Source organism: Diadema setosum, chromosome 17 (genome assembly GCF_964275005.1).
Source record: "Diadema setosum chromosome 17, eeDiaSeto1, whole genome shotgun sequence".
In the NCBI taxonomy this organism is placed as follows: domain Eukaryota; kingdom Metazoa; phylum Echinodermata; class Echinoidea; order Diadematoida; family Diadematidae; genus Diadema; species Diadema setosum.
The window spans coordinates 36,985,287-36,999,483 of NC_092701.1; the positions used below are offsets into that span (position 1 = coordinate 36,985,287).

At 38.1% G+C, this 14,197-nt stretch overlaps 1 protein-coding gene across 1 annotated transcript; it reads right to left on the minus strand.

Moving 5' to 3' along the window:
* Nucleotides 1-1,894: 1,894 nt before the first annotated feature.
* Nucleotides 1,895-13,997, minus strand: LOC140240666 (retinol dehydrogenase 11-like). Its single transcript, XM_072320420.1, has 7 exons — nucleotides 13,757-13,997; nucleotides 12,457-12,659; nucleotides 11,556-11,727; nucleotides 8,956-9,072; nucleotides 4,452-4,616; nucleotides 3,321-3,479; nucleotides 1,895-2,482 (listed from the first exon to the last, which is right to left on the minus strand). The coding sequence occupies exons 1-7, from the start codon at nucleotides 13,995-13,997 to the stop codon at nucleotides 2,334-2,336; spliced, it is 1,206 nt and encodes a 401-aa protein (XP_072176521.1). The 3' UTR covers nucleotides 1,895-2,333.
* Between the last annotated feature and the right edge of the window lie 200 nt (nucleotides 13,998-14,197).

Genomic DNA, 14,197 nt, shown 5'->3' on the forward strand with positions numbered 1-14,197 from the left:
TTACAACTTTATATTTTGCTTTCTAACAACCAAACATTTCTTGGTTTTTGTTTGTCTCAGTAACATTTACACACCCAGTCAAAAGTCTGGGTACATTTTATCTCCATTCTTTTATGTTGTGTGTAATCACACCATCCTCTCTAGTAAGACACATACTGTAAAACGAGTAATTTTTGCGTGCATTTTAATTTCGCGAGCGTCAAGATTCGCGAAATTAAAATGCACGCGAAAGTTCTTATCTACACTTTATGCATTGAATGCCAGCGGCAGTTCCCGAAAATTTCATGCCGCAAAAAAGGCCGTTGGCTCCAATTCGCGAAAAATTCATGCCGCGAATATTTTACAGTATATTACACAAAGCACAATACAAGAGACCCTACTGCACTCTGAATCATTCATACACATGATCTATCACTGACAAGCTTATTGCAAATTGTTTTATGATGCAATACCCTATAAAATCCCTGAATATTCAGAGAAAATTCCTCAGAAATGCTGATGTCTCTCATATGAACCACAGTCTTCCTGTTAATCATGAGAGTCCCAATTAAACCATAGAAAATGCAGGCCTACTGTGCAAAGGTAACATTAATTTCTTGAATCTAATCCAAGACTCTACATCAATTCATTATGAGCCTTTGTGAGGTTTAGAGTATGATGAAATGGATGACCAAAACACAAGGACACCACACTCGACTGGCCCGTCTTTACACACAAGGTAAGTTGCAATTTGCATGAAAATCTGTATGTTTACTGTATACATCAATAAGCACACATACGTCTCAGCACAGCCCTGCCAGCGGTATAGCACACTCACCTTATAAAAAATAGCCCTGATAATTTGTATAGAAATGGCAGTTGAGCACTTGTAGTCATATGTAAAGTTTGGTGAAAATCTCTCACGGGATTTTCAAGAAGAAAACCCTGCAAATCTAAACAGTTTATGCACATCGACACATGCTGGACGGTGAATGAATGCAAGAGTTTACTTGAGACATTTGGGTCTCATAAGCACAAAGGAATTACTTTGGTCAATCCATTGGGCCGAATGCATAAATGCTACCAATTGCTTGTGCTAGCCTTTTACTTGAATCCGTATGCATAAAAACAAGCAATTGCTTGCAAGCAGAAGCTTTTGCTAGCAAGCACAAGCTATTGCTTGCTGCCCGCAAGCAATTGCTTAGAGACCAAGCATTTGCTGAAAAACGTATGCATAAAACATACCATTTGCTAGTTCTTGCTAGCAATTGCTTACGATTTTCCAAGCGCTGTAAAATGAGCTTGAGCTTTTGCTTAACCGGAACGTTCCCTTTTAAGTATCATTTTCATATTTATAAAAGAAAGACCACACTTGTGAAGGAGTGGTATAAATCTACAAGAAATTACTCATAAGTAGTGTAAGAAACTTTTTCATTTCAACAACGGAAATGTCCAGTGGTTAGTACGCAAAATGTGATGAAAAACAGGTAGGATGTCTGACTTCGGTGAAGAGCGAGGAGACCTCTCTCCACGTGCGATCTGGCAGATCCGGGCTGCTGTAAGCTGCAGTGATGGGAATCAGCCAGTAATACGTGTGTGTGTGTCTGTGTGTGCATTTCATAGCTCTTCTGCTATGTCAGGAAATGTTTCCACACACACATGCCCTTTCAAATACATGCTGCCACACTCGCCTTTGTTCTTGTGTTCGCACAGGCGTGACATCCCTTTTGTTGAAAATGCAAGCAATTGCTTGTGCGGGGCAAGCAAAAGGTATTGGCATAAGCAAAAGATTATGCATATGGATTTAAGCAATTGCTTGAGCTAGACCTTTTGCTAGACGAGCTTGTGCTTTTGCTTGAAGCAATTGCTTACAAGCAATTGCTTGTTTTATGCATTCGGCCCATTGCATTGCCACACAGAGAAGAAAATGCCCCATTTTGCAAGTAATTTTGTTTTCTTGTTTGTTCATTTCATTTTGGTGAATGAAACAATAGATATAAAATATTTTAAGCACTCAAAACGTTCAAGCCTGGAATAAATTGACACATGTGCTTGTTTATAGTGGTTACCTTCTCGCAGGTTACTTTTGTCTTATAAAGATTCATTTGTTGTTGTTATTTTTATAACAGGATCATACTACATAGGCCCACTTATTAAACAACATCAAAATAGACATCTCTAGGCTTAATATATCACAAAGTCAGTATACCATAGTAGAAATAGAAATGGTTTGGCTTAAAATGATAATGATGACCTTATCAAACAACTACCTGGGCAGAAATGGAACGCATTCTTTTTTTTTTTCTCTCTAGATCTGACTTGTCACAAGTTGGAGCAAACCTTTCAGAATGACCCTATGAACCTTGGACTCCCAAAGTCTTGGCCTCTGGGCAGTTGGTGAGGTCAGCAGAGACATCCCACAACCTCTTTCCTACTTCCACCTCCCTGGATTCCTCAGAGCTCAACATCTCTTTGAAGTCTGAGAAATGTTTGCCAGTCACACCTGGAAGAAAACATGCATGAAGAAAACAGGTTAAACTAATTATACCTCAAGAGCAAGGTAAAAAAAAGTTTCTTTAGTACATCTCTACTGTAAAAGTGGACATTTTTGAGGTGTGGAAATTTTCACGCATCTTGCACAACAAGAAGCTAGCACAAAAATAAAAGCACACAAATATTTTTACATGCCTTATGTTCCAGTAGTTAATGTCCTGTGTCCAAAAAAAAAAAAAAAGAATCAAAAACATGCCAAATTCATCTTACCCGGCTGAGCGAGAAAAATTACTCGAGCAAAAAATATCCACTTTTATAGTATCATACGGCAATAAAGACAGAGTTTAGTTTGCTCTGTCTTTACCACAGTAGCAATAGCCATAGCAGTATTTTAATATTACTACTGGAAGTATTACTTTTACTATTACTTTTACCATGCACTACTACTACTACTACTACTGCTACAACTACTTTTACTACTACTACTACTACCACTACTACCACTACTACCACTACTACTACTACTACTACTACTACTACTACTACTACTACTACTACTACTACTACTACTACTACTACTACTACTACTACTACTACTACTACTTCTACAACAACTTCTATTACTACTACTTACTACTGCTCCTACTGTTACTGCTGCAACTACTACTACCACTACTACTATACTACTACTACTACTACAATATTTACTACTGCTAGTAGTAGTAGTAATGTACTACAGTACTACAACTAATAATGATGATATTGATAATATCACAATGATTATCTGTCTGCTCTCCATTCCAGCTGGGTACCACCACTTGATCACCCTTTCAATTCTCACTTCTTACCTTTCCACTGCTGATTAGTGGCCACATCATACAGAAGACTGCCCCCATGCTGCACCGTGCGAGTGACACCAAACAACTTCAGCAGTGGGATGACAATGGTCAGCTTTATCCTGGTACCTAGTGACTCATTGCGGCTAAGCCCAGTGGATGGAATAAAACCTTTGAAAGAGTGGTCAAAGAAATATAAAGTAATAAATAAAAAAGTACTGACCTGTGAATGCTGAGGGCAAAGAATTCAAGCCCTTCTGCAGTCAACATCAATGGATATAAGTCCTACAGCATTCCTTCATCGAAACCATGCTACATGTTTTCGGTAATCAGAACTATTCCCTATAAGAAGCTGAGTGATAAAAGAACTTTTCCACATATCAGTTCCAAACTTTCCCAAATTTGTTCCAACCATCTACACACTAATGAGAATGAAAAATTAGAATCGAATGTTTCTTTAATCTTTTGCGTTTCATTTTCAGTGACAGTTTTGAATCTGCTAACTCCTCAAGATTGAAAGGTCCTTTTAACAATTGAATGAGAAGTTTAATAGGACCTTACAGTGAATTCTATCTGACACCAACTATCCAATGAATCATCATTTCTGGACATAATGGACTAATAGTCTCCTCCCCTACCCCTATTTTTCATAAAATTCTTTTTTTTTTATTTCGAATGTGGTCTCCTACTTCAAATGCTGCTCTTTCGTATATTTGATATAACAGCCAAGACAATGACAGAATAACGAATACAGTGCACTCCTGTTATAACAAGCACTGTTACAATGAAATTCTTGTTATAATGAAGCAAAAATTCAGTTCCCAAAATTATTATCATGTATATATATCTTCATGCAATTTAATGGTTTGGATATAACAAAATTTCGATAAAATGAAAGAAAACTGCCGTTCCAGAGAACTTCGTTATAATGGGAGTTCACTGTACTAGCATTAGCATTCAGAGGAAAAGCACTACAGATTAAGAAGTAGATATAACTTCTAATGGAGTAAGCCAACTCTTCTTAGTGTAATCCAGTCATCTCTTTTCTCATACATTATCAAATTTAAGAATTTAGGTACAAAATCAGAATCTTATAGCTTAATGATTCAAACAAAATGACAACAGAATTTGAAAACAGAATACCTGGGCAGATTGTGTTTGTGGTGACATTGGTGCCGTCAAGCCTCCTTGAGAGTTCAACAGAGAAAGCACAATTTGCCAGCTTTGAGTTACAGTACGCCACCTCTCCATCAAACGTGCCAGGCTTGTCCATCATCAAATTGTCAAAGTCCAGATGTGCTTTCTTTCCTGAAGAAATTTAAATAATAATTGGTCCTGCATGAGGCTTGATGACACTTAAGACAAACAAACAGCTCAGAAAAATACCGTCTCTAGCTTCAATACATATTATTATATAGATGATGACTGGCGGGGGAGGGAACATAATGAATGTTCCACCCGAAGGGTTTGAAATGCTACTGAGGGAGGTTATAAGTCCCAAGACGAAGTCGAGGGACTTATAGCCTCCCGAAATAGCATTTCAAACCCTGAGGGGTCCTAGGCCTTCTGTCATTTGTTACCGGTACATGAAAATGTTTTCCCATGGGCGAACATAACGAATGTTCCTCCATCACATGACTGTGTTTAGCCAATCACTAACTGGTATTTGACTAACCCATTTAATATAATACATTGTATATCATAGTATGACAATTATCAACCAAAAGAAATAGAGAGAGAGCCACTGGAAATCACAAGGATCACATCACATGTGAGCATTACTGCCCTACTTTGGCAAAAGGAAGCAGGTGACATACCATCCGAATTTAAGTTATTGATGTTTTCATAATTCACATAATGAGCTCTTCTTCCAGGCCAAATTTCATGCAGAAACACTCATCCTACTAAGAGATATGTTAGATAAGACATCATGATGGTCCATTGATATCAGTGTATATGACAGACACATTTTGCTCTTTTACGAGAAATGTCACTTTTGTCACTTGCTGCCTTTTGCCAAAGTAGGGCAGATTAGTCTAATGGCTTTTTTTTCCTTTATGCTTTGTTAATGTATTTCATTCACTTTTAAATAAACTGATAGTATTCCAGATGTTAACTCTCCTAACCTCTCCAATCATCATGTATCTAAAATAATAAAATTCCATAAAATACAACTCAACAGAGGTCAACTTTTATTCAACCATTACAAGAAACCATGGCATATTAAAAGAGTCCACACAATAAATTCTTCATTCAGGAACAATTAAAGGCTGCTTTTGAAGGAGCAGTCCTAGTGTCTGAAAATGGACTGGGTCATTCCATCATACTATTGGCTGAGAACCAAAAGGGCATTATCACAATATATATATATATATTTTTTTTTTTTTTTGGGGGGGGGGGGGGTATTGAGTTATTGGCATCATGTTGTAGAGCTCAATCTCCTCTAAACTATGGCGTCAATTTTATATTATTTTCATTTCTAGTAAAATGTTAACAATCATTTATTTACAAGGGCACTTCTTCACCTGATATTTGGAACAGTGTGCTTATAATCTATCCACATTTGATTGAATTAACTCGTTATTTCATGAGAACTGATTGTTTCATTCTATATACATTGTATGTGTTCAAATCTTAAAACGTGAAACCATCCTTCCGGTTCTCAATCGGCTAACGATTTACAGGTCAAATGCACATTATTGCTAAACAATTTGATTTAACCTTTCTTAGGTTAGGGCTAAAGGTGCACGCAGACATTGTTATCAAGCTAAATGAGCAATCATCCCAGTAATCTTCGAGTGTACACATACTGAAAGGTCTGACTACAACATCAATTTACATTCAGTACCTAGCCCCATGCATGTCACCATGAGTAGCCTATGGGCAAACAAGCTTATCTGTTAAAGATGACCAGCACTTGAACAAAGTCTTTTCCCCACTGCTGGTTCATCACAAGAGTGTCTCATACATGCTAACTAGGGCAGTACAGGCAGAATTTATGCACCTCTATCGCTGCTAGCCCAGTGAAAAAATATGCACCGATGAAAACTAGTTTATTATGAGCCACTCAACTGCAGTGCATCACCGACTTGGATACCTCTACTTTCTCACACAACGACAACATGTAGGGCAGATAGCAGTCTAAAAACAAATTGACTCCTCCAACAACTTCACAAGCAAGAAACATGAACACACTTTGGTTGATGGAACTGGTGTGTCCTTATTTCTCAGAATATCCCATGTCTTCATCTCTCTCTCTCTCTCTCTCTCCCTCCCTCTTCCAGTTAAATGTTCCATTATGACAGTAAGTCCCTCATTAGTGTTCAAAACTGTTCAAATTACAATCATTATTTTTTTCAGTAAGCATTGACATTTAGCATGGAAATTGCCAATATTTTACATAGATTGGGAAGACCTGGTGGGTGATAGAGCTTCTTCTCATGTTAAGGCCATAGTGTTTCCAGTCTCAGACATAGGAAACCTGATGTGAATCTCTTTTCTAGTTGTCCTTCATCAGACATCAATCTTTGAATTACAGACAAACTTCAAGGAACAACCTAGGGAAGCTTAACACTAATGGGGCTTGGGCATTGAGTGAGTTCGTAGTTCCTCACAGCCACAGGACTCCTAATGGATCTTGCAAGCAAGTTGGACTTCCATGTATGAAAATTGGCTCATTTATGGATTGATTTTGGAGATGTATGGTTCTGATATGTTCTTTTATTTATTACAGTGAAATGCTTGTTACATAATAAGTGGGCCTTTGGGGCATTAACTTGGTCATACTGTTAAACATACATTTATCTCAAAATCTGCTGTGGCATGTGAATAATCTGTGGAAATGGTACAGGGTATTATAACATAACATTGACTTGAGAGGAAGAAAAAAACTGAGTAAATGCCTGTTATGCACATCGTCATCTTAACCCATGAAGGACAAGTCCCGAGTATACTCGGACAAGCGTCTATGGGAAATGTGTGTTGTAGCAAAATCAAACCATCCTCAGTGAGTTAAAGGATATGTATGCAATCTACAAAGAGTAATCTGACATAATTTGGTATGTCTGAACTCCACACAGCTGGAATCAAAGTGTAGAGAACAAAGATTGACACACAGAAAATCACTGCCAAAAAGAAGAAGAAATTTCCAGAACATACGCCAGAGTCCTTGTAGGGTTTACATTAAAGCTAGTGCAGAAAATTATGTTTTTTGCAAGGGTTCATGCATTCTATTCTTTGCAAAAGTTCTTCAAGCTACGATGGTGGAAATAAAGACCTGATTTGTGTAGTATTGTAGGTCAACGCAGTATACAAGGTCATCAGATACTAAAATTTAACAGTGTGATTCTCATCCACTTTTCATTGAGTGCCTGATAAAGCCATATCACAAAACTGTACTTCATCAAGTTTGACATATTTTTCTCCCTGTAAACACACAAAACTAACACACATAAAAACAATAACATTCAATACCCATTTACACACCAGTAATGAATATTTGTGGTGTATTCAGAAATGTATACAGACAAATATGTGATATGCCACTGATATTCTATGTGGCCTAGTGGTAGGGGCTGTTAGACTGCAAACACGAGGGCACAAATTCAAGTCACATTGGGGAATTGGTTCATCAACTATCAATGGAACTTGACTGTGTTCAGTACTTGACAACAGTGCTAACACTTTCTTTGCTAGCATTACATATCTTCCCATTTTTTTTTTTTTTTTGTGAATCAAATATCTTCAATCATATCTAGTCAATATTTGATTTCAAACACTTCTGCTTACTGTTACAAACTGACCATAACCAGTGAGGGCAGCTAAAATGGCAGTGTGGTTAATGCATTAACTCTTTATGTGCCACGTTCGCATGCCTGACTAAGACAACGATGTGCCAACTTCGCATATTCTGCTGAAACGCACAAACCCACCCAAACCTATCGATAAGTCGCCAAATGCTACATAATGAAAGCGTTTCTTGAGATTCCGCTCATCTCACATAAAGGTAGCATTGAGGTGACTGACCAGCAAGCAGTGTTCCCTACTGGATTTGCGTGTAAACTCTGCAAAATTCATGCACTTACAGTAATGTAGCTACAAGGCATTTGAAAGAAAAGCAATCATAGATTTGTTTTACAACAAAAACAAAAAGTGAAAAAACATAGGAATACATAAGACATTCAATAAACAATAAAATATATAAGAAATAATTATGAAGCCGAATTTTTGCTACAATATTATTGCCAAGGATATTGAAAAGAATATGTTCACCAAAAATTAGAAGTCTTGGAGCTGTATTTTTTGATTAATAGGCAAAAAAAATATATATATTTTGCATAAATTAGCATAAATTAATATAAAATACATAAATTAAAATGTGAAAAATCTAACTATACAGTTTGTAGATTACATTGGCCTCTACCTTATATAGTAGTGCAAATTTTCATGAGGATCGCGCTATTCACAACTGAGATCTGAAGGGGGGTCAAAAAAGCTCCCCCCCCCCCCCCCCCCCCCCCCCGTGGTTTCAAGTCCCTCAAAAAACCCGGTGGGATTAGGGTTAAGTCTCCATATAATAAGAAAAGCATCTTCCATAGCCATGCCTAATATCAATGAAACACCTAAAGAGAGAGACTACTCTGCTTACCTCTTGCTCTATCAGGATCATGCAAGAGGGATGAGGTGGAGATGATCCTGGCCTCTCCATGGCAACGAGCCGTCTTCTTCAGGTCTTCCATGAGGAGGTTGGTCAATAGAAAGTGCCCTGTTCACATGAAAAAAAAAAATAATCCATCATCAACACTAAGGTTTCTGCATGGTCATGATTCATAACATTCCTGCATAATCAAAACTGCTATACTAGCAACTTGCCTACATGAAAATTCTTTGGGGAAAAAAAATCTACTTCCACAAATTTATTGCAGATGGTTTGGATTGATGGAAAAACTAGATATATCGCTACAGCGACTGATATGCCTCCGCCATAATGCATGGTTCTCCTATTAGGTCTATAGTACAATGTCTTGACAATATGTGATGACAGTTTCACACAATTGGCAAAATATTAAAATGACAGGTTTGCCACAAATGTGCTGAATGTTCACTTTCCTGGAACTAGGTTCAATTGGATGAATGATTAAAAATGTCAGAGTGCAGGTATTTGGGGAACTGATGATTTTTACTTGACTTTTGACCCTTTTATAAGTTTATGCATTGAGTAATTTTTAAGGTATTAAGAAAAAGTATAATTTCAGTATCAAATGGGAAAATAGCATTATCTAAACCTGGCCTTTGACCTTTGACCTCACAGTTCCAAAGAGAATCACTGTTAGGTTGAACATGCATAAATATGTAAGTTTCATGATGATATCTTGAACCATTTTCACTTTCACTTGACCTTTGACCTTTTGACCTTTGACCTTTTGGCAAGAAACCTCCCACAGAATATATATCGGGTAATACGGGTAATACATGCATACATCAAGTTAAAAAAAAAAAAAAAAAACACCTTCAGGCATTGCATAAATATAAGGAAAGTAGTGATATTTTGAGGAGTTGACCTTGACCTTTGACCCCCTGACCTTTGAACCACGACCCCCAACTTCCCTAGATAATCACTGCCCATTGGAACAAGCATATATACTAACTTCCATGAAGATACCTTGAACCATTTGCGAGATATGGAGAAAAACATGAATTTTCAACCTTTTTTTTCACAAAATAATCTGTGACCTTTGACCTTTGACCCCGTGACCCTACAATCCAAACAAAGTATTATCCCCCCAGGCTTTACCCTCATACCAAGTTTTATGTAAAACCACCACACGGTTCTTGAGATATCGACAAAAACAAAACAGGACGGACGGACGGACGACCCGAAAACATAATGCTCAGCAGGAAAATGCTCAGCAGAAGAGAATTCAAGCCCACGTCAGCAACATTCAATGTCTTCATTTTCCTTCTCTAACTAGTTTCAGCAGATTTCAATCATACATTATGTAGGGCTTCCATACTGCCACACCTAAAGCCAGGTCACATGCATGTGCGTGTCTATCCAAGATACAGAGCTGTATATCATGACAGCGTAGAGTTCTGCCAACATGCCAAAATACATGATATTTCAACTATGCAGACATAGAATACAACTGTAAAATGTTATTGAAGAATCAGTTTTACACCTGAGAATAAAGTCATGAAATTCTTAATCTCTTGCAATACTCCATGCAATCTGAGTTTTTACGGTCCATACTTTCATGATTACTTAATCAAACCAACGTCAGGACAAATAGATCTACAATCACACAAAGTCTTAACCTTGATACATTCTACAATTGAATAGACTATGACTCCGTCTACAGTGCGGGGCTGGGCCGAGCCGCGGCTGAGCCCAGCCTCAATTGCGAGGCCGAGCCCCGCAATTTTGTCCGTTTACACTGCCAGGCTCGGCCGCGCTGTTAATTCAAACCTTTCAATATTTTGTCGTAGTGGCGCTCTGCTTGTAAACAAACACAATTTGGTATGGTCTGGTTTTCAGACCCTTTGCCAACTGAATTCTGTGGCGACAAGGCCTTTGCCGAAGGAAAAATCCTTTGCAGGAAAAAAACCACCTTAAACTATACTAGTTTTCGACGTTGAGGGGGTTAATATCCTGAATAGCGAAATAGTACGGGCAGAGGGTTTGGAAGCCAGACTAAAATTGGCCGCGCATTTGGCCCAGTTTGCGTTTACACTGAGAAAAAGCGGGGGTCGGCCGCGGCTCCCGAGACCACCTCCATAGCGTGGTCAAATGCGCAGCCAATTTTGGCCCCGCATTTGGCCTTTTGCGCATTTACACTGAAATGAAGGCGAGCCTCGCACTGTAAACGGGGTCATACATGGCCACAATAATCTTTATAGCATGCTCACTCACTCACTTGACTTGACATGGTAAAACCTGCAAATAGATATGTCACTGACCTTCATCTTAACTGCCTTTTCAGAAAAAAAATATGCCATAATAGAGAAAGTATAGTGACCTTCAGTGACGGATCCAGAGGGGGGCGCAACCAGCGCACGCCCCCCCCCCCTTTATTTTTCGTTAAATACAAAAGAAATAAAAAGAAAAAAATGAAATGAAACCCGGAAGTGGCACCAGAAATAATTAGTCACGCCCCCCCTTAACAGAATTCCTGGATCTGCCCCTGACCTTTGACCCAAGGGCTGCAGCACACTGGGACCAGATATTAAAAAATCATATGGAATCCTCACCAAGATGATTGACACCAAATGTCATTTCAAACTTGTCCTCCGTTTCACTTCTCTGCTTCACAGAAAATCCTGTCGTAAGTCCGGCATTATTGCAGAGAATGTGGAGGGGTTTTTCCATGGCATGGAATGCGTCTACAAACTCCCGGACTGACTGCAGTGAACCGAGGTCAAGCTAAGAAGGGCAGGATACACAAAAACGTATCTGTCATCTTCTCCTCACTTCAAAGCAATGCACATTTATAAATGCTTTTTTTTTACTCTCACAAATTTCACAAGTTGACTCATATTCACAAAATGTAACAACATTCCCTTCTGTAACACAAATGTACTGTGTATCATACTCAAAGGTGAGAAATCACTGATTTTTCTCCTGCAAAGAGATGAAATAGATAATACTTTCATAGCAGAACATTTGAATGTGACTGTCACCGCTAACATTTTTTCAATCTCACATCTGGCCAAATATCTCCTCAAAGTGACATCCATTCCTTGTTGATGTAAAACCATACCTTGTCTGTATCTTACAGGCTTTTAAAAAAAAATCATAATGGGCAGTGATTTCAAAGATCCTTTGACTCCACTTCTCTATCAAAACCCACTCAGGATATCGTCTTTCTTAATCTCTTATCAAAGCTGATCAAAGTCCATTTATCACAATGAGATTTGCTTGCTTAACCCATTGAGGACAAGTCTCGAGTTTACTTGAGCAAGTGTCTACATACGGGAAATGTGTGTTGTAGCAAAATCAGTCCGTCCTCATTGGATTAGTTAACTGAGAATAGTTTATGAAACCTATGAAAATGAAGGACCCCCATAACACAAAATGGGTGCATTATGAAGAATAGTAATGAGAAACCTTGGGCAAGATATCATATGGAAAATAAAAAATGAAATAGAATACCTTCATGAATGTGACCTTTCCACTGGGCACCTTCTGTTTGATTTGTGCAATAGCTGCAGTGGCCTTTTCCTCACTTCTGCATGCAATGATGGTGTCGCAGCCATTCGTAGCAAACAATTGTGCTGCTATCAGACCAATCCCTGAGTTTGCCCCAGTGATGATGACGACTTTCTCTCCTTCAAATACAGTTTGGGGTTCTTCCTCTGTACATGGATCAAAAGAGCAAATCTCCTCCACAAAATGCTAACTTTAATAGAGTAAAACCAACCAAACAGCATGGTACAAGTTTTATCTCGAGACGTACAATAAGAATGTTGAGGTGTGATTTTTCTTCATTTTCTCTCCCTCTACGATTGAAATTTTTAAACTTATAGACAAATCACACCTCTATCTTCACCCCTCTGTTTAACAATTGCTTGTTTTCAACAAGAATGTTACCATAGCAAGTCTCATGTTTTGCTAGACAATCAAACTGAATGAGGTAATGAATTCTTCACCTTACTACTTTCCTACTGGAATACATACAAATGTTTTATATTTCCTTCTTTTTTTCATTTTTTACCTACATGACAAATCAGAAAAGTGAGTTCATCACGAGACAAAAAAAAAATAGTCAAAGTTACCACAGTTTAAAAGGTTTGTGTTCTCATAGAACAGAGGGCCTTGTAATTATCCCAATGCAATTTACAAAAAGTGAAGTTACAATCTCACATTCCCCATGGCTAACAATTCCTGCTTGCTTCAATATGTAGATATCAGTATGAAATTCTAGAATTTCAAAACTTGACCTTTCCTCCAACTACTGCCTTTTGTTCTGAGTATCTATTCTCATCATCTGAACATAGAATGGAGTCTCCATTTACACTAATTGCCACTCCGTCAGTTTTCTGAATAAAAAACATTAGAGGCCAGATAAAATGGACACATGTTCTTCAAAATTCTTCCATTTGTTCTGCCTACTCGCATTTTTAGTCCCCCCCCCCCTTTTTTTTAAAGGTAAGACCTTCCAGCAAAGCACAGTCTTTACTTCAATTTATCTCTGTGTAATGATATCATAATGCTAAGTCTATATTTACTTTACAAATTGTGAATGTTAATTGTATTTGCTTGTTCAAATGTTAATATTGATTAATGTATGTACACAGACGCACTTTTACCCTGGAGCACATGCAATCAAGACGTGAACGTCTGTCACTTGAACATTTCTCAGACCTGTTGATATTGTGAAAACAGCTGGTGAATCATTGGAAGCAGCACAAGACAGTTTCATCAGTATTGAAGATTTGTTTTGACCTTTCACCTTTTGATTTGTTGGGACCTTGCTGTGTTTCTTCTGCCCCTGTAGGAGTGGAACCTGATACAGCAGTCTTATCTTCCGCTGTGCCAGAAGGTGGATCCTCCTCTTTCACTTTCGTCCCCTTAGTTTCCTCTGCTGTCTCTGGGCCAGGTCCAGCTGGGCTAGCAGCAGAGTTTTCATCCTTTGTGGTTGGTTCTTGGTCTGACACTTCCAAGGAAGTGTTCACTTGCTCAGCGGCAGACATTGTTGACTCCTATATCCCTGCTGTGGAAGATGATAATTTGGCAGGCAGGTATGATTTTGTCAACAAATAACATACTTCAAACTTATAATAAGAGAAATGCAAACTTGTTTTTCCTTATTTAATGTACATCGTAAATATCCCTCTCATGATCTCTTTAGATGTTAACATCTCATCTGTACATGGGAATTTACTTCTTAGCA